A 24,786-nucleotide genomic window follows, 5' to 3' on the forward strand; every position below is an offset into this window, starting at 1 on the left:
CAGTGGTGTGTACAGAAATGGGGGTAGCAGGGGCAGATTCCCTAAAAGCCCCCACCACTAACAACAGCATTAGTATCTGCAGGGTCCCAGTTATACAGCCTGGCTGATACTGAATTAATGAGGCTGACATCAGTGAATATGTTAAAGTTTAAAATAATTGTGATCATGATATTATAGTTTAACCTTATTATTCTTTTGACATGAATACATTATAGACTTTTTGGAAGGATCTCTTAAATTTTGTTGATGAAAAGTTGCACCAAAGCATGTATATATGTGTATGAGAGGGACATTTTACAGTTAAACTGTAAAACAGCATTTTGAAATAACTGTAGAAACACGATTTTGGCCTCTATGCAATAAAAATAAGGTTACTTTCTAGCCAACATCCTCTAATGATACCAGGGTTAGAGTTAGACACTGTACAGGTAACACTGATTTTCCTTTTGGAAAAATCTTGTTAAATGATCCACATCAATTCAATCTTTCATTCCCAAATGAAATCTGCTGACAAAACTGTTTGGAACACTGCAAAATTAACCTGCTGCCAAGAAAACAGAAAAAAAACTAAAGGTGGGTCTCGTAAAAATAAGTCTTTATTTTGTTAAACAAAGGACTGAAGATAGTTACTTTGCAGGACTGAAAATAGTTTAAGGGATCTTTCGATTGTTGTTTATAAATACCACTTCCACAAAGTATAAATACATCTCATCTCCCTCTTTTACACATTTAAGCAGAATTTCTATTAGAGGTTTTTAGCATGACACTTAAAATTCCTGTAAACCAACGACACACTCTCACAAACGCACACAAAGTCTTTAACTGATGTACATACTAACATGATTGCTTCATAACATAATGACAGTAAGTCAGAGATTCAAAAAATATGGCACAGATATTTACATATTTTTGAGCAGAGCGTGTGCGCGTCACAATCTTTTTCCTTTTCGGTGCCTTGCTGAAGAGGGCCGTCCTTAAACAGCACAGGCTCAGATTCTTCTGCGTCGCCTCGACGTGTGCGAGCCTCACAGAGCATCTCAACTATGAAAATAAACATTAAAACGTGTGAAGCTCAGTCGGTGAGCGCTAAAAAGGTCAGTGACAGGCACGTTCCTCAAATTGTCAAATACCTAAAAAAATGTAAAATCTACGGTCACAGATATGAAACCCTTCAGAGTGATTTCTTTTTAAATACAAGGACAATCATGGCAACAACTGAAACGAAACTCATTTTACAAAGACATGTGACCCAGTGCTATGTGTGACAGCGTGGCAGGGCGAGTGGCAGACGAGCAGAATACGTTCGCAATTGATAGACGACGAAAGCTTATTTATAAGTTAATCGATAGAAAAATTTCAAACACAGAATAGCACAGCCGTAGGTCCGGGCGTTTCAGCATCTCAGTGTCACAGTGATGAGTCATCCAAGGCTAAATTTAAAACAAGAATATCTAAAGGATATAACATAATTTCAGCTATTGGCAAGAAGTGATATTTCCCAGCAACAGACCACTGACATTAGTGGTTTATAAATAAGAATAATGATAATTGGCCAAACTCTTCCTCGACCCCTCGCTGGTAAGGATCACCCCACAAGAGCCAATCGCAACGTCTTCTCGGTTGATGAAGACTGATGAAGGCTGGCAGGCGAGAGGAGAGTTTGTTTAACACTAATGCACGTCTGAGGTCATTTTAAACAGTCTGAGGCTGGGGGTCGCTGCGGGGGGGGCACGTCTCATTACTCCATGTCATCCTCGTCGAAGATGGGCGGCTCAAAGCTGCACACCTCCTCGTAGGTTAATCCTGCAACGAGAAAGTGTTCAAGCACTCATCAGGCTTCGTTATGATTAGATTTCTACTCATTTCTTTCTGTCAGCATGAGAGTTTCCGTGTCGAATAGCGACGTACGTTTCCACTCTTCGATCTCCAGCTCGCGGCTCTCAAAGCTCTGGTCGTATGGCTCGGCCTCGGGCTCGTCGTCTGGGTCGTGGTACTGAGTGAAGTAGGGGTGAGCCAGAGCCTCGGCGGCAGTTATCCGCTTGTCTGTGTCCAGAACCAGCATTTTCTCCAGCAGGTCCACAGCTTAAAAGACATGTCAGCATGGTAAAATCTCAAACAGCTCCGTTAGAAATCCTGCCAGAGCTTCGGCCAAGTTTCACAAAGAAAAACCAAAACGGTTCAGGGGAATTTCCAAATAAATAATTAAACGCAATTAGCAAGGATTGGACCATAGCACAATAACAGCTGATGTTGAGAAAGCTTTTCTCTGCTATTACCTTGTGGGTTGGCTCCAATGAACACGTCAGCAAAGTTCCTCTTGGGCATTTGTGGCAAGGAGCTGATGTAGTTCCTGGCCTGGGAAAATAAACACAGTAAATCAAATGTCAGCTCCCACGAGCAGCAACATGTCGCCCACATTCAGCACCGCCTGTTTCATAATGCTCATATCAGGAGCATTTTGGTGCCACTGATTCTGTTCAATGTAGCTACCTGCATCCAATCACTTCTGCTCAATTATTACATTTCCATCTGCACATAGCCCTGTGCAGTTTACAAGAGGCTCGTTGTTGTCGTTTCTAACAGATTTTCACTAAAATATTGTTATTTTCATGCAAATTTATGTTCCCATGCACACAGAGGTTGTTGTGTTTCCTCATGCGTGACAACACCGATCAGTTTACAGTAAACAGGGTCCTCCTGTGACGAGGAGTGGTCCTGTTTACTGACAACCTGCGGAAAAAATTAAAGCAACGTAAACGTTTTCTGGTCTGTCTGTTGCCATGGAAATGAAGGAAGACACAGACGGTCAAAAGCACGTATGCAGCTGCGTTTTTTCCTGCAGCAAACTGCAGTGACTGGTAGCTCTGCATGTTCCCTAACGACAGCACGTCTGCGCGTGATCGACATCAAGCTGCAGGAGGAAAAACACCGTGGTGTTTTTCAGACGTCCAGTTAAAACAGCTCAAGTGCGATTTTTACTGTCCACTTTTCTTCAGGATATTTGAATTCTATCTGAATACGTTTTAATAAGAAAAGCACATACAGTAAATGGATAAACAAAGATTTGTTTTGTAGGTTGCAGGCTGCCAATTGTTTTATCCCTCGGAATGAAAAATAACACGCAAACACACAAAAACCTGAGGAGCAAGTTTCACGAAATGTGCAAAAGAAACAGGAAGAAAACCACAGAACAAAGCATCGTTCACACAGAAAACGCTGTTAGTATCGACTTTAATCAACAGTTCAGCCTCGCTAATTCTAGTCCAGAGCCACTTCTGACAGTCATTGTTCCAATCGCATGCAGCAAGCGTGTCAGACACAACACAAGCACTGTGATTAAACTGGGAAACTGAAATCTTAAATGGCTGGTAGTGGCTCCTAGAGGCCGAGCTGCTCCTTACAGCCCACCTGACCAAAGTGCATCGAGTTAACCGAGTGATCCTTAGAGCCCACCGCCCCCATAATGCCTTCATTATCTAATCACCTAACACAGTTAAATACAGATTAACATAGCTCAATCCTGACATGTTGAAATATAACGACTGTTGTTCTTCTACATATGGACCATTAGTTAGTATAGAAGACTGATGTGCCGGTTCAGCTAACACTCAGGATAAACAAAGGATACAAAGCTGAAAGTTGCACTGCTTTAGAAGCAAAGAAGAAGAGTGAAAGTGGGTCTGACTGCCCTCCCGCCCCGGTCGGCTGTCTGCTCTAAAGAAAGCAACTGTGGATCCTGCTCACCTCGTGGCTGGGCATCCTGCTTATTAGAGATGCTGGGGGCGTTCCTGTCAGACGCATTATCTGCTGAAGCTGGTTTATATCTATGAAGCTTGTGTCAAGGGGAGTATAGCGACAGAGCAGAGTTGGTTAAGAAGCTGCTTCTCAATCTAACACTGTGCGGCTCGACTCTCGATGCACTACAATGTTACGTTGAAAAGCAAACTTCAAGCTTTGAAGCAAATGTGACAAAAAAAAGGGGGGGGATTGGCAGATTTAGAGCAAAGACAACACAATACTTTACATTACAGTCAGTCAGTGAACGTCAGAGCTCAATCACTTGTGTCATAATCACGTCGTGGCAAACGTAACCCAGTTAAAAGAGGCGGAAAAGCAAGTGTCAAACCCACAAAGCCGAACGGTGGAAAACATGCTGTCAGTCAGGTAGCAGTTACACCAAGTTATTGCACAGCAGAGTGACACGTTTGGAGCAGAAAACTGGTTAGAGAAAAACCGTGTGTAACTTTGTGAACTCACAGACTCTGAAGATATTTTCATCAAGAGCTCGGGCCCTGGTGTTCCGACGAGCAGCATGATTAGCTTCAACTGATCAATGTCTACCGGCACACGTTAAAGGAAGACCAGATGCTGGACAAGAGAGGACTGGTAATCTGACAGGGCAGGCTTCATCTTCTCCTCATGCCACTTGAAAACCATCTGCGGTATTAAATTTCACTATATTTGCTTTACATTTCACACATGAGACGCGACAAAAGAAAAGAAACAGAGAAGATACAGGGTTTGAAACGGAAGCTGACAAAAAAGGGAGGCAGTGGACAGCCCTGTTGTACACTGAATTTACAAGCTCAGCTGTTAGTCTGAAAGCACTGGTGGTGGGGGGGGAGAAGGATAAACAAAATCTTCAGCAGAGACACCGCAGATTGACAGGCCCATACAAAGACTGGCAGCGGCGCAGGCAGAAAGTGGACCCGAGCCAACGATGCATACTGATGGTGGAGAAAGAGTTGAAGCGCGCCAGTGGAAACATTAGAGCAAAGGGTATGTGTCAAGCCAGAGGGAACAGTGGTACTATATGTGTTACATCTTTAATAAAAAGAAGTCGCCTCAGGCAGCGTCATGTTGCAAGAGAAAAGCAGAAAGGCCGATTTTTATGAGAGGAAACAGAAACGAAGCAGATCGGTTTCTGCTACCGTGCTGGCAACAAAAAAAAACAATCAGTACTTCCTCAACAGTATCTAACCTGTTTGATTTGTTATGCAAAATGGCGTGTCAGAGTCTCAGCAGCTTTGGGAGCTCTGAACACACTGTACTCTCAGACGAAAAGGATACGGTCAGTGCCAGGAAACAGAGTTCTTCCAGTGAGGAGTTCTGCCATAATGCAGCCCACTGACCAAATATCCACTGAAACACAGGAAAGCAGGACACAAGCATTAAGAAGAACTCTCCGGTCATGATGCAAAGGTGCACAGAGTCACTGGGGAAGATCAAAGCGTCTACCCGTCATGTTGTAGTGCATCCAGTTCAGCATGATCTCTGGGGCACGGTACCAGCGAGTGGCCACGTAGCCAGTCATCTCATCATCGGTATGCCGCGCTAAGCCAAAGTCCAAAATCTGAGAGCAGCAGAAGTACAAAAAAAAAAAAGCTGATTTGTTTACAAAACATTCACATTTGTGGGCTCTATGTTTTAAATGAGAGCAGCGGTTCACTGACCTTCAGTTCACAGTCTTCATTCACCGCCAGATTACTCGGCTTCAAATCCTGCAGGGACCAAAGTCATCAGTGACGCTTTAGTGTAATTCAAGTTTAGCTAATGAGCAGAATTTCGCAGTGACAGTAGATCTGTAATCTTGAAATATTCCTTTTTTCTCCCCGAGGGAAAACAAATCTGTCACTCCTCTGTTAACATTAAAATAAAAAGCATTACATCATCAGCATTGTGTGTAAGTAAAGGTCCTGTTTATGGCTTTCCTTCTGTGTTTGCACAAGCCACAGGCCCAACACTGCCAGGTGGAAGATGTCATAAACCCTGACACTGCTTCTTTTTTTTCTTTTTTCCTTAGCCAGAGTCAAAGACAACATCACATCTGTCAGGTAAAAATCAAGCAAGGCACTTACTCTGTGAATGATGTCTGCTGAGTGGATGTACTGGAGAGACGGAGGAGAACGTGTGCGTTAAGTTACATTATCAGTTTAAAGACGGAGTGAATATCAGCACATCAGAAGTCAGAGGCACCGCAGTACAACACAGAAACCACTGAGTCGTGTAACATTCTGGGATATCTGTTTGCTTTCTTGCCAAGTTAGATGAGAAGATCGAGTCTGCTCTGATGTCTGGAGACAGTTAGCTTAGCTTAGCATGAAGACTGGAATCAGGGGGAAACAGCTAGCCTGGATCTGTCTGAAGACTTGGACTCAGACTTGGGTCTAAGCAGGTGAGAGTGAGAGTGGATTCGATGGCCTCATCAAACTCTTTGCAAGAAAAAAAAAACGTATGCATATTTCACAAAAAGTCAACCTTTTCCTTAAATGACCTCACCTTTAACCCTCTGAGGATCTGGTATATGAGAAACTGCACATGGTCGTCTGTGAGCTTCTGACATTTCACTATGTTGTTGAGATCTGCCCCCATTAAGTGAGTCACAAGATACCTGCCAATCACAAAACATCATCGTCAGTTTAAATAGACACACATTTCCCCAAAAGCCAGATGGATATAAATGAATATTATTTGCGATTCCAACAAATGTTTCTGGAGTTGTTTGCAGTCGGAAACTAATTTCCCATATGGCTACGTGAGCTTAAACCGGTTTAGCTGCTACCTCTTTTCACTCTCACTTCTCTCCAGAGGCACGGAGAGGCCGAGCCCTTCACAAATGGAATGTAATTTAACAACAAACCCAGATAAATGGGCTTAATGGGACTGCATCAGTGGATAATTCAAATGTAATCCCAGAGCTGTTTCAAATGCCCAAACAGCACTTATGGAGGAAGGCGAGAGCAGGATGCTACAGTGGCAGATTCGCAGCCAGAACACACAGAGCCATGTGTTGCTTCGTCAGGCTGCTGCTCAACAAACACCCATTTCATCAATACTCGTCTATTCATGCACAGCATACAGAGCGCGGCCTTAAAATAGCACCTGGTAACGCTTGAACTTGTTCTAAGCGGCACACAGGGACACAGACACACTATAAAGTTCACCCGCCTTGGAAAAAAAAAAAAAAAGGGATATAGATAGTGACCTCTGTTTTCCTCTCTCCTATAGAAACAGCCTGAGGAGCCTCGCCAGCCACGGCGTTGTGACTCAGTGTGTATTTTTAGAGCCGAGGGGAAGCACACTTACAGCACCTGCATATCTGAGATTTTTCCTGGATATCACGCTGCATTCAGAACATTTACAATGTCCGAGCAGATGTGCAGATACAGGGAGCCGTGTTTCCTTCTGACATCCAGTGACTCAGCATTTCTTCTTCCACACAGCGTTAAAACCCCGTACGTGCCTGTTTCCACACCACCCATCGACTCTCTCCTGCGTTTTTTTTCTTTTCTCCCAGTCAGCCCAGTCTCACAATGGTCTGCATGTGTGACCTTGCACTGCCTCCATGATATCCTCCATGATATTAGGCTAATCCTGGAGCACGGCTCTCCATTTCAACTGCACACGCGGCGTCCACTGGTCAAAGTGTGAGGGAGACGTATGTTTCCATGCAAACTACTGCTCCACTTTGGGACTTCTGCACAAAAAGGCTGCAGATTTAAGTCCTCCACCAGTTTAGCATTACACTTTTACAACAGTAGCTGTTAAAAAAAAGTCATAAAAATGGATGCAGCAAAACTAAACATATCATCTTTTTTATTGCACACATTCTTCTTCCTTGTCAAAACCAGCCATCTCCATTACCCACAGTGCAATTCGGCTTCAGACAGCTATGCTAGTAATGGCTAATGTAGCCTCAGGCAACTCCACACCTCAAGATTTTTCAAGTGACATCACTTGAGGCTAGAGATCAGATCTCACACAGCACCCTCTGAAGCCACAAGAAGCTTTTTCACATGTGCAACTGAACTACCCGTGACTGGTTAAAAGACTTTCATGTGAAAAATAAGTGAAAAATAATAATAATTCACAAAATTTCTATTGCGTCCCACTTTCATGTCAAATATGAAAAGGTCATGTAGACACGCTGCATGGGAGAGAGGCTATTCTGGGAGATGACTGAGGGGAAAAAGGCAAACTTCAGCACACTTCACTACCCGGCACCAGTCACAGCTGTCAACGTCTGAAGCCTTTTTCACATTTTACATCAAAATGTATCCTGGGTGATCTGACAGTGGACAACTCTCCATGCAGGCATGGATGCACATGAAACACAACCCAGCCTGCGCGTTCAGGGAGGCTTGAGGTCAGGGACGTTTCCAACGACAGAAGTTTAAACTTCAGCTAGTGGAGCAGTCAAAAGGTAAGAAAACACCCAGAAAACAGCCCCAAGTGAGGACAATTTCATTCCAAGCTTAATCACTGCTAGCGAGGGCTGCGACATTTAATCGGCTAATCGCGCATATCCCTACTTGAGACCGCATACGTGGTGCAGCATGGACGGATGGTTTCCTGAAGTGTGGACGAAAAGGACCTGAAACACACATCACCTTCACTACCATCAGAATTTCGTGCACTTTTAGGAAGTGAAATTCTGGATGACTGGCCGAGACGGTACGTAATACTCAGACTTTCATCATGCATGTGCATCATCTCTGACAGTCAAGAGGAATGAAATAAAACATTAACCTTCACGGAAAAGAGCAAAGAGTGATTGATGAACTGTAGATTTTATGCCACAAATGACTTCCCAGCACCGGTGAAAACAGCTGATTTGCATATGCAAAACTACTTGGAAAAGGTTTTAAAATCCTCTGACACCACATATCCTCATCTGTTGTTATGACTAAGCTCAGATCTGCATCATTTGCTGTTTAGCAGTCAGTGCAGTTTCCTGCGGTTTAAAAATCAGGGAGCGTGCTCTCCTGGAAGTTCCTGGGTCCCGGTGTCGGGAGTTTACGTGCTCTCCCAGAATACGTGTGGGTTTCCTCCCACGCAAAATGACATCCACGTTAGGTATCAGAAACAATCCTGCCAACGCTGCTGACCAAAGCCCCGGACTTGAAGCGGGTCCCTGAGTGCTGCGCTGCCCACTCCCCAGCTGTTCCACAACGGAATGAGTCAAATCCTGAGGAATAGTTTTCCACACAGGAGTGCATTAACAGTGACATCAGTGAGTGGGGAAGAGAAATGTGACTCCAAGCGTTCAATTGTCGACTGAAACCCGTCACAATTTGATCTCGATACAAGCGGCTCAGTGTGTCTAGGGAAGAGACATTCCACACATGACGGGGGAGGCAGCACACATGTCTGACGACTGAGTCACCGTCTAGCAGTCCACTTCCCATTTCTAACAACTTTCAAGATCAACAAACAACAACTACCTGTTTGCCAGCAAAGCAGTCACAGCGTGTTTCACAAAGCCAGAAAGCAGGAAGCAAAGGGGAGGAAGCTGCTGCCGCTGGTGAAATAACTCCTGTAGCAGCCAGCGAGTGAATAATCAAACAGAGCAACAGTCTTAGAAATATCCCAGAGTGTTTAGTCAGCTGGCCTGTCTCCAGGTGTTTCCCAGCCACGGCCGCGATTGTCTGCTTCTGAGAAACTGAAGGCCGCCGTTTGTTGAGCTCTGCTGTTAAATTATGCACAAGTGCTGCTGAGGTGACCCTGAGCCAAAGGGCAGAGGGAAACTCAGGACGGAGGTAATGATTTCAAACAAAGCACATTCAACTTACACATCAGTGAATTCCTTTAGAGAAGTAGCGGGCGTGAAAACGTCGAGGAGGCCAATCACCTGCAAGCATGAAAACCAAGTCAAGTTAACAACACAAAGAACAATGAACCCTTCATTGAACTGCAGCAAACACCCTGTGGAGTTCTACATGAGCAAAAAACTTTGCTTGCTCTGTGGTCGTGCACCAGCAGACAGAGCAAAGGGAACAGAAACAAGTCCACTCACATTTTCATGTTTCATGTGCTTCAGCAGCCGCAGCTCTCTGTAGGTTCTCTTGGCGTGGATGATGGACTGAAACGGCCGAGAGAGCTTCTTCACAGCTATCTTCAAACCAGTCTTCATGTCGTACGCGGAACTGTTAACAAAGTGGACAAACGTGTCAGCTTAAATCCTGTCAGTAATAATAATGTCAACACTGAGATACAAACAGTTTTTATCAAGATCAGCTGATTTTCAGTAGAAAAGCTGAAAGTGCTGAAAATCTACTGAACACTTTGAACTAGAAATGAACCTGAAATGAACAGCAAGCTTGTCATTTTAAGTCAGACGAGAAAACCCATTTGGGTCCAGAATGGGCTGAGTTTGCTCTCAAAACCAAATTAGGTGGAGTAAGAGCGGGTGACTGCTGAGGAAAAGGGCGACATCAGCACAAAATGTCATCTCTCAGCAGATTGGGAGCAGGCCTGCAGCCTGTCCAGAGGCTGACTGTCTCTAACCCAAACACTTCCTCCTGCTCAGCTCACCTAACCACAGCCATTTCCAGTGGACCGCCACCTGTAGCCGTGTTTCCATCAATGTGTTTTTATAGGCATTTTGAAGTGTCGCTGATGGAAAACACCTCTGTCAAATATGTTCTGACATAGTTGACACAAGAGCAATCAGCTGTTTCAGCCCCAAGAGAAGAAGAAGAAGAAGAAGAAGAAGAAGAAGTTGTTTCTGCAGATTAAAGCGTCCTCTCATCTCTCCACACAGATCTGATTTAACCGTCCTCACATTAATACATGAATCAAACAGAAATGTCAGATTTCCATTGTTTGGGGGGGGGCGGGACAAAAATGTGCAAACTGAGTGCTCAACCTAAAAAACACAAGCCTCCTGAGGCCTCTGGCCAAACCACATCAGCAATTCTATGTCAATAAATCATGAAGCTACACAGACACCAACACTGAAGATACTCCACCTTTTTCTACTTTTTCCTACTTTCTCCTAAATATTGCGGGTTGTCCATTATTTGGGGGGTTAGTGGTTCGATGCTGTGTGTGACTGTGTGTGTAAATACATGACAAAACTGTAAAGCTCTTTGGATAAAAACACAATCTAATTTACCAATCCATGTCTAATTAATGCTGATGTATGAGACAATTCCACTGAGTGTTGTTATTATTAGTGTTTTCAACATACTGTAAATCCTGCAGGTATGTGCCATCTCAACATTGTACAGCTGGGCCACCATTTAAAGCTGTGCAGTTCCAGTCTAAACACACAGATATTCATAGTAAACTGAGGGTAGAGTCCATCATGCTAACACTGACAATATAAGCCAGTATGCCGCTCGGAAAAGAAAAAAGAAAACAGTCCACGCACTGGTGAGCGGACAGTAATCTGACCAGCAACAGATTATCCTATTGCCCAGCAACAGCACAGCTGTCCGCTTCCATTTGCAAAACAAACATCTGCCCACTAAATCAAGTGTACGACTGACAACATTGTGTCCTAGATAGTATCAGCGCAACCTAGTTAATCACCAGACCAATGCAAAGGGTCCATCCAGGGAAAGCTTATGCTTTCGTCACGGAGCAGCATGAAGGAAATCCACCTGGCAGGCAAAGTCTTCTTAAAAATAAAAGAGATCTGACAATCAAGAGGCCCGATCCCGTCACTGTGAACACAAATGTCTCTGCGCTGCAAATTTGTTTCGCAACGTCAAAAACACTGAGTGTAACGAGATGAGTAAAAGAGATGAGCAGTGGATGTTTTCATTAAGGCTGGAAGCGATATTACAGTGATGCTCATATTTTCATGAGACAACCTATCGCTAGAGATTTGTATGACCAGGAAACTCATCATTTCCTGCTCATAGTGGCTCTATTATCATTAAGTTATATGACTGTTTGGATAAAGGCTTTAACTACCAATTATTTCCATTATCAACCAATCTGTCAGCTAATTTTTTTACAATCAACAGATTTATCATGTTGCTCATAAAATCAGAAACCTGCCAGATATTCCATTTTCAAAGCTATAAAATAGAAAAACAACAAATGTGCACATATAAAGAGGCTGACAGCAGACATTTGTCCTCGCTAATTGACCAAATGAATGAATCTGACTTTATTAAACTACTGCACATGAGGAAAAATAACTGGAAACATGTATCCTTTGGGCCACCTTATGAAAATTATTATTATTACTCTGAGACATGAAAGCACCACTAACAGAAACACCGCCCCATCAATATGAAGGTACAGTGAGTCAAAATATATTTGTAGTGTTTCAAAACATCTTAGCAACACCAGACAATATTTGTTAACCTCACCCTAATTCAGTCGGATTTCGTCACCTGTTGGTGTAATATCAATTAAACCTCTTTGTTCAAACCAAACGACAATAGAGGAGCCTGTGGAAACTGGAGCTACAGTGCGTGAGTCATTAGAAACGCTCGTTTATTAGTCAGTTGTGTGATCGTAACAAGCCCACTGATCAGATAAAGACGAGCACACTTGGGCAGCTCAGCCTCACTGTGGTGAGCGCTTTGCTGCAGGGTGTTGTGTGTGAACTACATGTGAAGTTAAACACACCAATTACAAGTTTTGCAAGTGGATAAGACCAGAGGGATAACAAGTCAACAGGCTTTCGCGTTGAAAGGGGACATCGTGGCTCCACCTTGCTAGCCAACTATCGGGACGAGCTAACCTAACTTTAGCATCAGCAGCGCAGGCCTCGCAGAAATGAATGGAGGTTAAGTTAGGTCACCAACTACCACAAAGAGTGATTTACCTCACGGATCCGTAGGCGCCAGAGCCCACCGGAGACAGGTTTTGGTATCTCTCTGGGACTTCCCATATCGTCTTGTTGACGTCTTGTCGATAAAACTTGGGTCTCTCTTTCTGCGACATTCCTGCAGAACCAACTGCCGACCACCGACTTCACTTTCTGCTCTGAGGAGGGTGCTCCGAGTCGTGCAGCCTACTTCAAACTTTCTCCCAAGTTACGAAAAGAGCGGCCAATTTAAATATTCGTCGTCGTCAAGGAACTTTAAATGATCGTTAGTTAAAGGGGCTGCCTTCTTGCAAAGCGTTGCAGAATCACCGTCTGCTAAATGCACGTTTTTAAGTCTTCACGCTATTTGTTCCTCTCTCCGCTTGCTTTCACACAGCTCCCGAGATTTCACCCTGCTTGCAACACGTCGCAAAGTCTCGCGAGAAAAGAAATGGGACAGCGTACCTCTTCAGCCGACGACGGAAACTGAAACCCGTGTTGCTTTCATGTGATACGGGGAAAAATAAGAAGTTACCAACCCCTCAACAGAATCAATATTATCTAGTTATAAAAAGACAATCAGTGCAGGAATGATTATGAATGATTATTCAGATCTTTTACTGGAGTAGAAGTAGCAGAAAAGCAAAGTATAAATACTCCATTAAAAGTAAGAGTTGGCATTTAAAGTGTACTCATGTAAAAACACAAAGTTATTATCAGCGAAATGTTCTTAAATTTCAAGTAAAATATCACCCTTACATTATTCCACAACTCATAGAATATTACTGAATTATTATGAATAATGTTTTGAAGTGTAGACAACATTTTAATGTTGTAGATGGCCAAGGGGGTGATAATTTTATATTCTGATTTTGCATTTTATGTGCTGTTAGGTAGTTACAGTATAACAATACGGCATATTTTAAAAGATGATCACGTCTGGTATGTAAAATCTTATTCTACAAAGTAACTAGTATCTTTAGCTGTCAGAAAAATGCAAAAGGAGCAAAAAGTACAATATTTCATTCTGACTTGTGAAGTAGATGTATAAAATAGCAGAAAATGGAAGTTCTGCAGTGCTGTACTACTTGGAGAAAAGAGATTTGTTTTTGTTCATTAATATATATAGATATACATATTCTTAATTCCCAGAGATGCATATTTGTGTTTTTTTATTGTAGAAAATGTCTTTACTTCACAATAAAGCACGGTTATATCATAGGTGCAGCAGAAAACATATCAAAAGCTGCAGCAAATATAAATCACATATTGCCAAATGACATTATAAGACTGAACTGGATAGCTCGTTTAATAGAAAACAGGACAGCCTAAAAAATAAAAGGAGGACAGAGGAAAAACAACAAATAAAAAAAAGGAAATACAGACTCACAGTTATGTCAAATATACACAGTCTCGCATCTACAACAAGTATAATTTTATCTACAGTTTGGTTCTTGTATAATTTTGAAATACACCACTGAGCTTTGAAAATACAGAGTATCCCCAATATGGAGACTTTACATTGCAATATTAGGTTTGGCAACCAACATATGAAAAATAATTCTACATAAAGTTGTCTGTCTTTACATAACTTTAACTCTCCCTCAGTAAGCCTACATCTTTTGTAACAGCCAATATCTGTTGTCTGTGACTCCGTCTGTTGAAGCTACGTCGATGTCAAACCACATATCTAAAATGTAACATTTCCTCTGTGCTTTGGTAGAAGGATCTGTTCATCCTCTGAATTACGCTTCATCGGAGTCTTCCTCCTCTCCTTGCTGGTGTGAAGATGATGACTTAAGTGGAACCGAGTCAAATCCATCTGATGTCCTCTGAAAGCACATGGAGGATAACACAAAGCTTGAGAAGTTGCCTCATACGTAGCTCAATGCATGTGTGAATGGAGGGGCTACTGACCTCTCGTGAGAAGGATTTCATTTTGGTGAAGAAGGATTTCTTGGTGAGGTCCATGATGTCATCCTCTGCGTCCTCTCCTTCCATTATTGCACAGCTGTCTGCAGTTGGCAGCTCACACTCTTTACCCCCAGAGCTCATAATCAGCTTGGAGTACTTATACTGCAACCTGCAGACAAACAATGACAGGATTAGCATCTTGTTCATATAAATTACCGTTTCTTCTTTGGAGTGCTTTACAGTATACTATCAGCTAAGATTTTAGCTTTAATCTTATCCACTCGTATGACCTATCTGTGCTTCAACAAACACCAATGGAAATATGAAGCTCAGCAGTCTCACTTGCGTGTCTTCTTCCAGAAATAGCAGCTGATACTAATGAGCAGCGCAGCAGCGATCGTTCCTGTTGAAACGCCAAACTTGAGCCAGAAATCCAGAGTCACACAAGCGCTGACTATTTGTGCTGGTAGTGACTCTCCTCCATAACACTGCAATGGCTGCTGCCACACATAGGTGGTTCTCTGAAATACAACACACAGATAGTTAGATTTTCCTTGGTCATTTGTTTGACATTTTGAGAAACACACTTTCTAGTGGAGAGTTACATGAGAAGATCCATATAGCTCTCATACTTGTCCATTTAATATAAAGCTACAGCAAACAGGCAGTTAGCTCAGTGCAATACAAAGGCTGGAGACAGGTGGAGACAGGTGGAGACAGGTGGAGACAGCTAGCCTGAAACGGCAAATTGTAATTTTTACACTTTTTGTATGGACAAAACAAACAAGGTGCATCTTAGTTTAGTGAGCTTTAGAGGTGGTGGGAGGTTGATTTTGTTACTATTCAACAGAGCCAGGCTAGTTTCCCTGTTTCCAGTCTATGCAAAGCTAAGCTAACCAGTTGCTAATTGTAGCCTTATATTTAATGGACAGCCATTGGAGATGACGTCAATCTCCTCACCTAACTGTCCACCAGAAAGCAAATAAGCATATTACTCAAAATCTCAAACTATTCCTATAAATGTCCCCATAAAAGGTAGATAAAACATTACAAATCTGTGTGTTCCAGCGCCTCAGTGTTCACACTTACACATGCAAGACACTCGCTAATTTATCATACGTTATGGAAAATTCACATCATCTTGTTTTTCGAGTCGATAAGTATTTGTCTCACCACAGGCAGAGTTTGTGATGGACCTGTGATGGATTTGTGGGGTTGAAAAGATAAAATGATTTTTGTCAATATGTCCATGCATGTGCAGCATCACCTGTATTCCCTGGATGCAAGCACTGACAATCTCTCTGTAGTTGTTTTTGGTGCAGAGTGGACATGCATGCCGGCTTTCCCACAGAAAGTGGAAAGTACAGCCATCGCAGGTCCCCTCTGAACAGTTACTGTGGAGGGAAACAAGACAAGAGAGATGATTTCAAGCTTCTGATTGATCTACAAAGATTCACTGTGTCCACAGTTCAGATTCAGAGTTCTGTATGTGACATGTTAGTGCTGTTGTAATACATGTGTGTCAAATCGCATGTTGTCTGAACAAAAGGTGAGCTCAATCACAGCAAAGATACCTTGGCAGCGTGATGAGGTCTTTAGCGGTCACAGTGGGATTGCATCTCAGTCTAACAGTGGCTGACCTGCCCTGTTTGCAAGCCTGAGTCGTCTCACTGGACCTGGAAACATCACAAACATATATTTCCCACTGAAACAGATGATCAGACTTTCAGCATCAAATATTTCACTATTAAAAAAAGTTCTATTAAAAAAAGGATCTGAAAGCATCACAATGGATGAATGAAACAAAACAAACAACAAACTGTGGTCTCATTTTACTTGTAATAGAATATGACATCTGGTAGGCTGGACGCAGAGGGAAACAGCCAATGAGGAGAAGAGATGCTACTCAGGGTCGTGTCAGTGGTCACACCTTCAGAAGAAGAAGACATGTAACATACTTATCTGATGTATGACATGCACAAAATGCAAACCAGCAGTTCCAACCTTTTTTGTTTTTGCTAGCAACCCCACAAAGCAATGTCACAGACTGCATACATCTGCAAGATGTGATCCATTCAGTCAAACAAGGATTCGCCTTTTTTAGACTTATTTGAATTGTTTTTAGAGGGCTGAAGACAGAAAATTACCCTGTAAAGTATTAAACTATACAGTAATGATTCAGCAGCCATGCTGACGGCTCTGTAGCTAAATGCTAACATCAGTGTGCAAGGTGAAAATGCTAACTTGAATGTTTAGCAGGTCTAATGTTTACCATGTTCATCCTCATGCTAACATCTCATTAGCCAGTCATGGATGTCTATTCCAAATTTCTTGGCAGTCTATTTAATAGCTGACGAGTCATTTCAGTGCTGGAAAAGGAAATTAAATATAATCCATCAGATTTTCATCTCATTTTGTACCCCAGTGATAAGTGAACAACCCATTAGATGGCTTGGGGAGTTCTGAGACCCTTGGTTGGCAACCACTGAAAAAATGAACAGAAATTTTTTTCTTCTTTCTTTTCAATTTTGATAGGATCCTACATGCCAGCAGACTAAACAATGTATACCATAAATCAGTAACCAAAGTACTGCTAGTGCTCATAAAGACAGCAGAAGTGTCACTGACCACACAAACTGACAGCCATAGCAGACTCTGAACATTACATACAGCCAGAAGCCATCAAACTACGGAAGCCAGGAAGTTACAATCCAGGGAGTGAATGTGACAGAATTGCAGCCTTTTTTGGAGCATTGCCACAGTGACACTGAGAAACAGGAAGGTGGCACAATCCAATGCACCACACAGAGGATGAGGATGTTTTAAAGTGCACCGTTCACCACCTGTGTGTGTTGACCTTACTTAATATTTGGACATTTTTAACACACTTTTCCACATATTAGAAAAAACAAGATCCAGGAAGTTGATGTAAAACAGTGCAGACAACCAAAAACCAAGGTACTCTACCTTCAAGTGAAAAAATATTATGAATTTATTCATCAAGCATATAGACAAACATGCAGCTTGACTATTAGTACATGTTGGGTACTAATAGGTGCCCTGTAAGTGTTATGTACTGGGCCTAATGTGTTGGGTAGAATGCCACCTACAGCTGATATATAATCCAGACTGATTATTGTGTGTTTGTCAAGCTTCATACATTATGATTCACCTGAAGATGGAGTGCCTTGGTTTTTGGTTGTCCGCACAGTTTAATATCAAGCAAGACTTCCTGGATCTTCTTTTTTGTGCTTCCACCTACACCGCCAAAGAGCACCTGTCAGATCAGCCATCAGAGCCAGACAGTGCATTGTTCCTCCTTTGTAAGTTTGGTGTTGACTAAATCTTACAACCGTATCCTCTCATTTAGAGCGACAGAAGGCTGCAGCATTCAGTCCGTACCGATGAGTGAGTCACCAATAATGAAAGGCTGGGAGGACACCACGCTCTGGCTCCTGATGTCAGAAGGAACCACAGTGGACTGACAAATGTAACCTTTGACCTCTCTCCCACTCTCTGTTACATTGTCCACACAGGTAGCCGCCACTCTGCCCTGTAAGAGAGACACAAGAGGTTAAAACGCACGTCAAGCAAAATTTTTTACCAGAACATCAGGATCACAGCTCCTCACCTCTTTCCCACACAGACCCAAATTAAAGCTGTGGAAATATCTCAGGCCTTTGTTGGTGAAGCGGGGGCTGCTGTGGAAGCCGGTGACGTTGGCCAGAGGAGAGAAGTCATAGTGCAGCAGCGCTCCGTCTTTTGTTTGCATGTCCAGCGTACAGCCACTGAGACAAGCTGTGTGGGCCTGGAGGTGTACATTTAGATATAAATCAAATATCAATAACCTCATGTATCAGCTGTGGAGAAACCCAAACAAGACAACTGGTAAATGCCATTTTGGCTGTAAGGCATGTTAACACTTTATTCTGTCTGCTGTTCCAGTAGAGAGCGTCCATGATGTGGATCCATTATATGTATGAGAAATATTCTAACAGAAGGCAAATAAGAGTTAAAGAGCTGTTCATTTTTGACAAGCGATCAAAAAAATTCTTTTTGTCACATTTTCCTTCATTCTTTTAGTGTCTACTTATATTTTCTGAAATGTATTCCCTTGGTGGTGGTTTTTAAAGTCCTCTGCACATAAGCAAGAATATACATTAAAATACTTTTTTTAATAAACCATTCAAACGTAGAGAGACAGAGTCAAAGTAATATGAAAATCAGCCTTAAATATCCCCACAGTGTATAATTAGTGACTATTTGTAGAAAGTAAACTCTTTGAGGGTGTTAAAACCCTCAGAAAGAACCCTGAGGATATGATCTCTGTGTCATTTAGTCAGGGTGTTGTATTTAGGCTGTTTCAGTGAAAGGGTTTTGTCCTCATTACCTCGTTTCTTTCTGTGTTTGGTCCACACTGAATGCAAGCAGCCTCTCCTACAGACTGGTCGGCCCTGATGAAGGTGTTTGGCGGACAGCTCTGACACACTCCCGTCCCATTGACCATGTAGTGACCTGGTGGGCAGGGAACGCAGGCGGAGCCGGTCGCAGCGGAGCTCAGGGCGCAGCGGCGACACTGCGAGGCCACACCTCCGATCACGTTGGTGATGTGGATGGAGTAGATCTTTGCAACGTCTGCGCTGTATTTCCGCTCCTGAGGGAAGAGAAACACAATGTGTCATTCCCCAGCTGATTCGCTCTGCATACAATGTAGTGGCCTGTGCTGCAAAGGTCACTCTGATTTTTCCAAAGTGGACACATGGCTCCAGACCGCCCTCTAGAGTTCACTGTCCATGCACAAACACAACAAATCAGCAAAAGCAAGCATGATGCTTCAGTATTCTGCCACCACAAATTCAAGTAATGATTTAAACATTTAAAACCATTATTTCCAAATAAATTTATAGTATTTATTCCTAAATTTGATGCTTTGTGCAAATCCTCATGCATCAAATAAATCATCAGAATAAAACTTGCATGTTGTTTTCACACTGTTTGTCACTAGGTAAACTTTAAAAACAGAAGTTATTAAGTGCTGTACAAAAAGGAGAAAAGAAAAAGAAAAAAAACAAGAGACAAGAGTAACAATATACATGTATAAAATATATGCGTGTAAAAGGTGGACGTACAAAAAAATATAAAACTATAAGATAAAGATCTGCTCCTTTAAAAATGATCTTTAAGGCTGAGGGAGTGAAGCTGTTGGAGAGTCACAGATGAAGAGTGATATCTGGGATGTGCCTCACCGTGTTAAATTCCTCTGTTCGTTGAAATGTCCAGGTGAAGCTGGTGGTGCTGTTCCTCTGGATCAGGTAGGAGTATGACTGTTTGCTGTTGGTGCCTTTCCACTCTTCCACCACATCATTATTCCACTGATTATAACCCTGCAGAGAAAAACACTCACCTCATATATACATGTACAGTAGATACATTCATAAAGAAGCCAAGCTGTTCTTCTTTATATGCACGCATCCTGAAGCATTCATGTGAGGATAAACGTTAGAACATCGTCTCTCACCGCCAGGAAGTAAAATTTGCAGTCGGCTGTACACCTGGTCTCAAAGATGAAGGTGATGCGAGACAGTTCACTCCTTTCATTGTCTTTGGCCACGGACTGAGGCAGGCTGTGGACACAAGTTCATTCAGCTTTTCCAACTGGGATATAGAGTATAAATATATATACATACAGGATATATGCATTTTATGTGCAATTCCTTAAAGAGACGTGTTTGACTTCACCTGTATCCAGGGACATTGAGCGTGAGCATCAGGTAGTCAGTGTCCTGATCCCCTGGGGTGGTGTAGACATACTCTCCAGCCACCTCCCATGCTGTCATTACAAAACAAACAAAAAAACCAAATTAGTAACACACTCATATCCTTGTAGCAAGGCAGACACACAATGATTGAAGTGAACATGAGCCATGCATGCATGGATGCACCTCCTTATAGACACTTTGACTGTAATGTCTGTTCTTTCATGACAGATATATCCTATATATTTTGGGGTTTTCAATTGTGCTGTTTGTGCCACCCTTCAACCTCTGGCTGCTCTTCTGTGTCTCACCCGTGCTGTGTTCAGAGTCGCTGATCTTCCGACGGAAGATGGAGCTCTTCATGTTGTCCGGCATCGTGTTCCACCATTTGTACTCGAAACCCACCACTGGCTCTGTGCCGACCGGGCACTTGCTACAGGCTGCGAGTGAATAATGTGTTATTATGTCACATGTACTACACAACAGGAAAATAAAACAGGGATGTGATGTCACTCCAGTTTTAAAGGGAAAAAGGACAATCAATCTTGGTGATTTTTACAGTGAATGTGACATTTTACTGCTGTGTGAATCTCTTTAGTTTGAGTCTGCACCTGTTCCGTTGGAGTAGAAACCTGTGTCGCAGGGTTCACAGGAGGAAGAGTTGGTGACAAAGAAACCTGGGTTACATGGAGGACAGGTTTGCCTCTCCCCTGATGCGGGCAGCTTCACAGCTCCTGTAACAGTCTCACTGCAGATCTTAGGCTCAATCCACTTGTACATGAGCTGGGTCTGAGACACACACAGCAAGCCAGGCATGAATACATGAAAGAAGTCACCAGCGGCTCTGCGGCGCACACAATCAGCACAGACAATTTATATTTAAGGAAACCTAATAGTGACACCAGATGGTTGCTCGCCAGTGAAATCTCTCTGTGTGTTCACCTCTACTGAACCTGCTGTCTCTGCACACTTCCTGTCATTTTCTACATTACCTTTCCCTCAGAGTCACAGGGAGTGTGGGTGTAGAAGTAGTCACTGTTTGTACATGCAGGTCTTGGTTTGCAGCTCCCTGAACCAGCCTCTGGAAAAAGAGAAGCCAAACCAGGGGAAACATGGGACGGAGATGAGGGAAAACACACAGCTCACATTAAGATCCAGCGATAAGACACCTCACACACTGTCACCACGTAAGCAGCAAATGCAGTATTTGCATGCAGATCTCTTTGCATGTGTGTGCGGCAACATGCAAATACGTAATGTTGTAAATGTAGACATATCTGCAAGAATTATGTTAAGTAGAAGAGTCAATGATATGATTGGTCTTTGTGGAGCGTTAGAAATGCAAACAAGCATACCTGCATATGTGTCTTGTTCACACTGACGGCAAACAGTAGCACCCTTGTTGGAGTGGGTTTCGGCAGGACAGGGGGCACAGCGGGCAGATCCTGGTTTTGCACTGTGTGTGCCAGGCTTACAGTGGAAACACTCTGACGTGTAGGCCACCCCTGAAAGAAGCCCACCACTCAACTTGTAATCATTAACAGGAAAAAGGAGCTGAGGAGTGAACATATACTTAGAACTGCTGCACAGAACACACCACAGGCGATAATCTACCTGAGATGGCAATGCTTCTTAACATCACAGGAGTGACAGCACTGCCCTGCAAAGCATATGTAGTGGATCTCCAATACAGCACGTTGTTGCCACTGTTCAGCTCGACCTGCACAGAGTGAACGTGAACATAAGCAAGGACGAAAAGAGAGCTCTACTAAAAGACACCCGGGTGCCAGCAGGTGTATTGAAGTGCTAATCTTCACTCAGCCACACCCTGTATTTGCTCCAACTGCTCTCAGAGATCTTCATCCACCGGCTCTGAGAGTCTGTAGACTGACACTGGTCATTCTGAACCTACAGAAAGGGGAGAAACAGGCCTGAAGTTACCAAATATCCCCTCTAAAAACAGCTGTCTTTGTCAACATCAGTCTTTTTTAAAGCACTCACAAAGAACTCAAAGTAAATGCTGTTGTCGGGGTAGAAGTATTCAAAGGACACAGTTCCAGGTTTCTTCAGGCTCACGGCATAGGACAGCGTTGCAGTGCACTCATCTGTGTTTGAAGCTAAGTAATCGCCCTTTGGTGTCCAGGTTGAGCTGGAGAAACATCAGCAGCAGAAACAGTTTGTTGAAAATAAGAAACACTTTTGAGTTTTTATTAAAACCAAGCCACACAGACTTACTTGGAGCAGTCTGTGAGGATATCCTGGCCATTGGTGTTCACCCCGTGGGTGACAAATCCAGATGGCAGGCTGTCCCAGTCATCAAAGGCCACGCCAGTGCCCAGAGAGTAGGTGCCTGCAGCGCACTTCTGGCACTGCTGCGACTGCATGTCGAGGAACTCCCCTTCGCTACAGGAGAAGGCTGTGAGAGGAGAAGAAAGAGCAGACAAAAGAGTTAAAAGATGTTAAAATGGAAGGATAAAATGCGCTAACAATTTATTATTAACACATTAAAGCAGTTATACAGATTGAGGCCGTGCAGAAAATGTATAAAATGAGACATAAATGTAGGATACTCACTGCACTGAGTGCCTTTGACTGGATCTGGGAGGCCTGTGCATGTGTTGGCTTTATTGGGAACTGCCACTCTCCACCGTGACCCGAGTACGTCACACTCTGTGTACTCAAAGTGGTAATCTGACTGCAGGGACAAAACACAGGTGTGAGTTTCACACAGGCGCATAAAACACACACTATATGCATCAAATACATTCTATTGAAGCAAAAAGATGCAGAAGTCAGCACATGTGTGAAAAGCAACTGAAGCCATTATTAAAAGAGAGGTCAGCAGTTTGGTTTACACATCTGGGATTTCTTCCCCAAACCAGGCAAGCCTCTTTTGCAAATAAAAGCTACGGCTAATATTTGCCCAGGAAGACGTCTCAACTGCTGTTTTAATCTCCGTCATCAAGGATGTGCTGCAAACTCCCTTCAGGGTTTATTTACTTAGCCGGGGGGGAGAAATGCTGATTCATCCAGTTCTTTTGTCAACATATATTTTCAGTGTTGTCACAGGACTTTGGAGACAGCAGGAGCTCAGGTGCAAAGCTTTTGCTGTATTTGTCTGTCGTGCTTTGACACCTTTTGGAGATATTTACAGTAGATGACTGACAAACACTGTTCCACCTACAATTATATAATTTGGGATGTGACATAAAGGTCAGTGGTAATCTTGTTGATTCGACACCTTCTGCAACAAGTCTTGAATACTGACCAGGCACACAGTATGTTCTTGGTCAACAACACGCTGTAATATTCAAAGGAAGGTCACTCAGGACACTTGTCATGCCCACTCACAGCCTTGTGGGATTAATATTTAACAGAAATAGAGGAGCAGAGGCAGCAGCGTTTCCCCGAGTCTGTGTTTTTCATTAAAGCTGCTACATTAGTTGAGGCTGGTGCATCATCTCATCTAAAAATGCATCAAACTGGAGATGTGCTGCAGCCTAATCACCTCCCTTAAACAAACATGAGGAAACCAAGGCAACAGGACATAATGACCGCTGAGCCTCATGGTTAACGGACTGGCATGGAAACAAACTCACCTGCTGAAAGTAGCTGCTACCAGAACTACTCCCCCAAAATCATCATCTATCCAAAAGACTCAAAATAAAAGACTAGAGGTCTCTCTTTCCCCTCTCACAGCTCTGATAGCTTAATTCCACTCACTCTGTGGTAATGTTCAAAGTATGCTGATAAAAAAAAAAACAAATGTTTTGAGTATCATTAAACAGTACTGCTGTTATGCAAACTGAAAGCAGATATAGAGCAGATATAGAAGAGCAAGGAGGGCACAGCAGACAGTGTAACATATGGAAGGTCTGGTAGTGTGCGACAACCATAACAACGCTGAAGCAAGCAGAAGGGTGTAATGTAGTGGAATTGAAACATATGTTCATTTCCCACACACAACATGTGAAAGAGGCCAAAGTGTTTTAACAGTCCAGCTAAAATTAACACACACACACACACACACACACACACACACACACACACACACACACACACACAAAGTCCCATCAGAAAATGCACACTTTTTTCTATGAACAATCCAATCCAATGATACGAATTTTTAACATAACACTTGAACAGGCTTCTTTGTATGACACGTCCATTAACAAGTTACCTGAGAACACTTGATATGTCCATTAAACTATCAGAAACAAGTGACACCTACAGAATTTCTTTGTATAGGCTGTTATTCATAACGCAGAAAAGGCCAACAGTCAAACAGTATGAATCTCCTCACCTCTTTGCACATGGGCAAATCTGCAGAAGTTTGTGCAAGAAGCAGCCACAGTAAAAGGTGGCTCAGGTGTGCGCGGCCTCGCTCCATCCTCGCCTCCACCTGTCAGCGTTGGACTGATGGAGACAGAGGAGCACAGCGTTGACCTGAACCCTCAGGTGCTGGAGGTGCGGCTCCACTCCGACTGTGAACAAACACTGAGAGGTGATTGGCTGAGGTGCCTGTTCCTACTCTGAATCATCTTTAAATGCGTGACTGATAGGCTG

The 24,786-nt window shown here is 43.0% G+C and overlaps 2 protein-coding genes across 3 annotated transcripts; both read right to left on the reverse strand.

Moving 5' to 3' along the window:
- Window positions 1-580: 580 nt before the first annotated feature.
- Window positions 581-12,976, reverse strand: mapk14a (mitogen-activated protein kinase 14a). Of its 2 annotated transcripts, none has more exons than XM_076741947.1 (12): window positions 12,569-12,976; window positions 9,797-9,926; window positions 9,573-9,631; window positions 6,280-6,391; window positions 5,859-5,888; window positions 5,454-5,501; window positions 5,239-5,353; window positions 5,071-5,142; window positions 3,745-3,824; window positions 2,277-2,355; window positions 1,909-2,082; window positions 581-1,803 (listed from the first exon to the last, which is right to left on the reverse strand). In XM_076741947.1, exons 1-12 carry the CDS (start codon window positions 12,685-12,687, stop codon window positions 1,739-1,741), a joined length of 1,083 nt encoding a protein of 360 aa, XP_076598062.1. In that variant the 5' UTR covers window positions 12,688-12,976; the 3' UTR covers window positions 581-1,738. The 2 variants fall into 2 exon arrangements, with proteins under 2 accessions (XP_076598062.1, XP_076598061.1); XM_076741946.1 differs by lacking the exon at window positions 3,745-3,824 and adding an exon at window positions 4,258-4,337.
- A 744-nt stretch (window positions 12,977-13,720) lies between these two features.
- elapor1 (endosome-lysosome associated apoptosis and autophagy regulator 1) lies at window positions 13,721-24,623 on the reverse strand. The gene is made up of 22 exons (XM_076741134.1): window positions 24,524-24,623; window positions 22,795-22,915; window positions 22,456-22,636; window positions 22,222-22,369; window positions 22,048-22,128; window positions 21,835-21,940; window positions 21,576-21,725; window positions 21,213-21,301; window positions 20,832-21,009; window positions 20,532-20,660; window positions 20,204-20,294; window positions 19,983-20,088; window positions 19,711-19,848; window positions 18,855-19,118; window positions 18,096-18,272; window positions 17,867-18,017; window positions 16,301-16,394; window positions 16,039-16,140; window positions 15,732-15,858; window positions 14,807-14,985; window positions 14,468-14,633; window positions 13,721-14,382 (listed from the first exon to the last, which is right to left on the reverse strand). Exons 1-22 carry the CDS (start codon window positions 24,608-24,610, stop codon window positions 14,296-14,298), a joined length of 2,952 nt encoding a protein of 983 aa, XP_076597249.1. The 5' UTR covers window positions 24,611-24,623; the 3' UTR covers window positions 13,721-14,295.
- Window positions 24,624-24,786: the final 163 nt, after the last annotated feature.

This window comes from Chaetodon auriga, chromosome 10 (genome assembly GCF_051107435.1).
Source record: "Chaetodon auriga isolate fChaAug3 chromosome 10, fChaAug3.hap1, whole genome shotgun sequence".
In the NCBI taxonomy this organism is placed as follows: Eukaryota; Metazoa; Chordata; class Actinopteri; order Chaetodontiformes; family Chaetodontidae; genus Chaetodon; species Chaetodon auriga.

Bases quoted from the DNA above. Each gene is read 5' to 3' on its own strand.
- mapk14a (XM_076741947.1), bottom strand. From the start codon at position 12,687: ATGTCGCAGAAAGAGAGACCCAAGTTTTATCGACAAGACGTCAACAAG. The intron at 9,632-9,796 runs GTGAGTGGACTT...TCATGCTTGCAG, and splicing joins AGCACATGAAACATGAAAAT to GTGATTGGCCTCCTCGACGT. The intron at 2,356-3,744 runs GTGAGCAGGATC...TTATTTTCCCAG, and splicing joins GCAGGATGCCCAGCCACGAG to GCCAGGAACTACATCAGCTC.
- elapor1 (XM_076741134.1), bottom strand. From the start codon at position 24,610: ATGGAGCGAGGCCGCGCACACCTGAGCCACCTTTTACTGTGGCTGCTT. The intron at 21,941-22,047 runs GTGTGGCTGAGT...CACTCTGTGCAG, and splicing joins GCAGTTGGAGCAAATACAGG to GTCGAGCTGAACAGTGGCAA. The intron at 20,295-20,531 runs GTGAGACACAGA...TTGTAATGACAG, and splicing joins CGACTCTGAACACAGCACGG to CATGGGAGGTGGCTGGAGAG.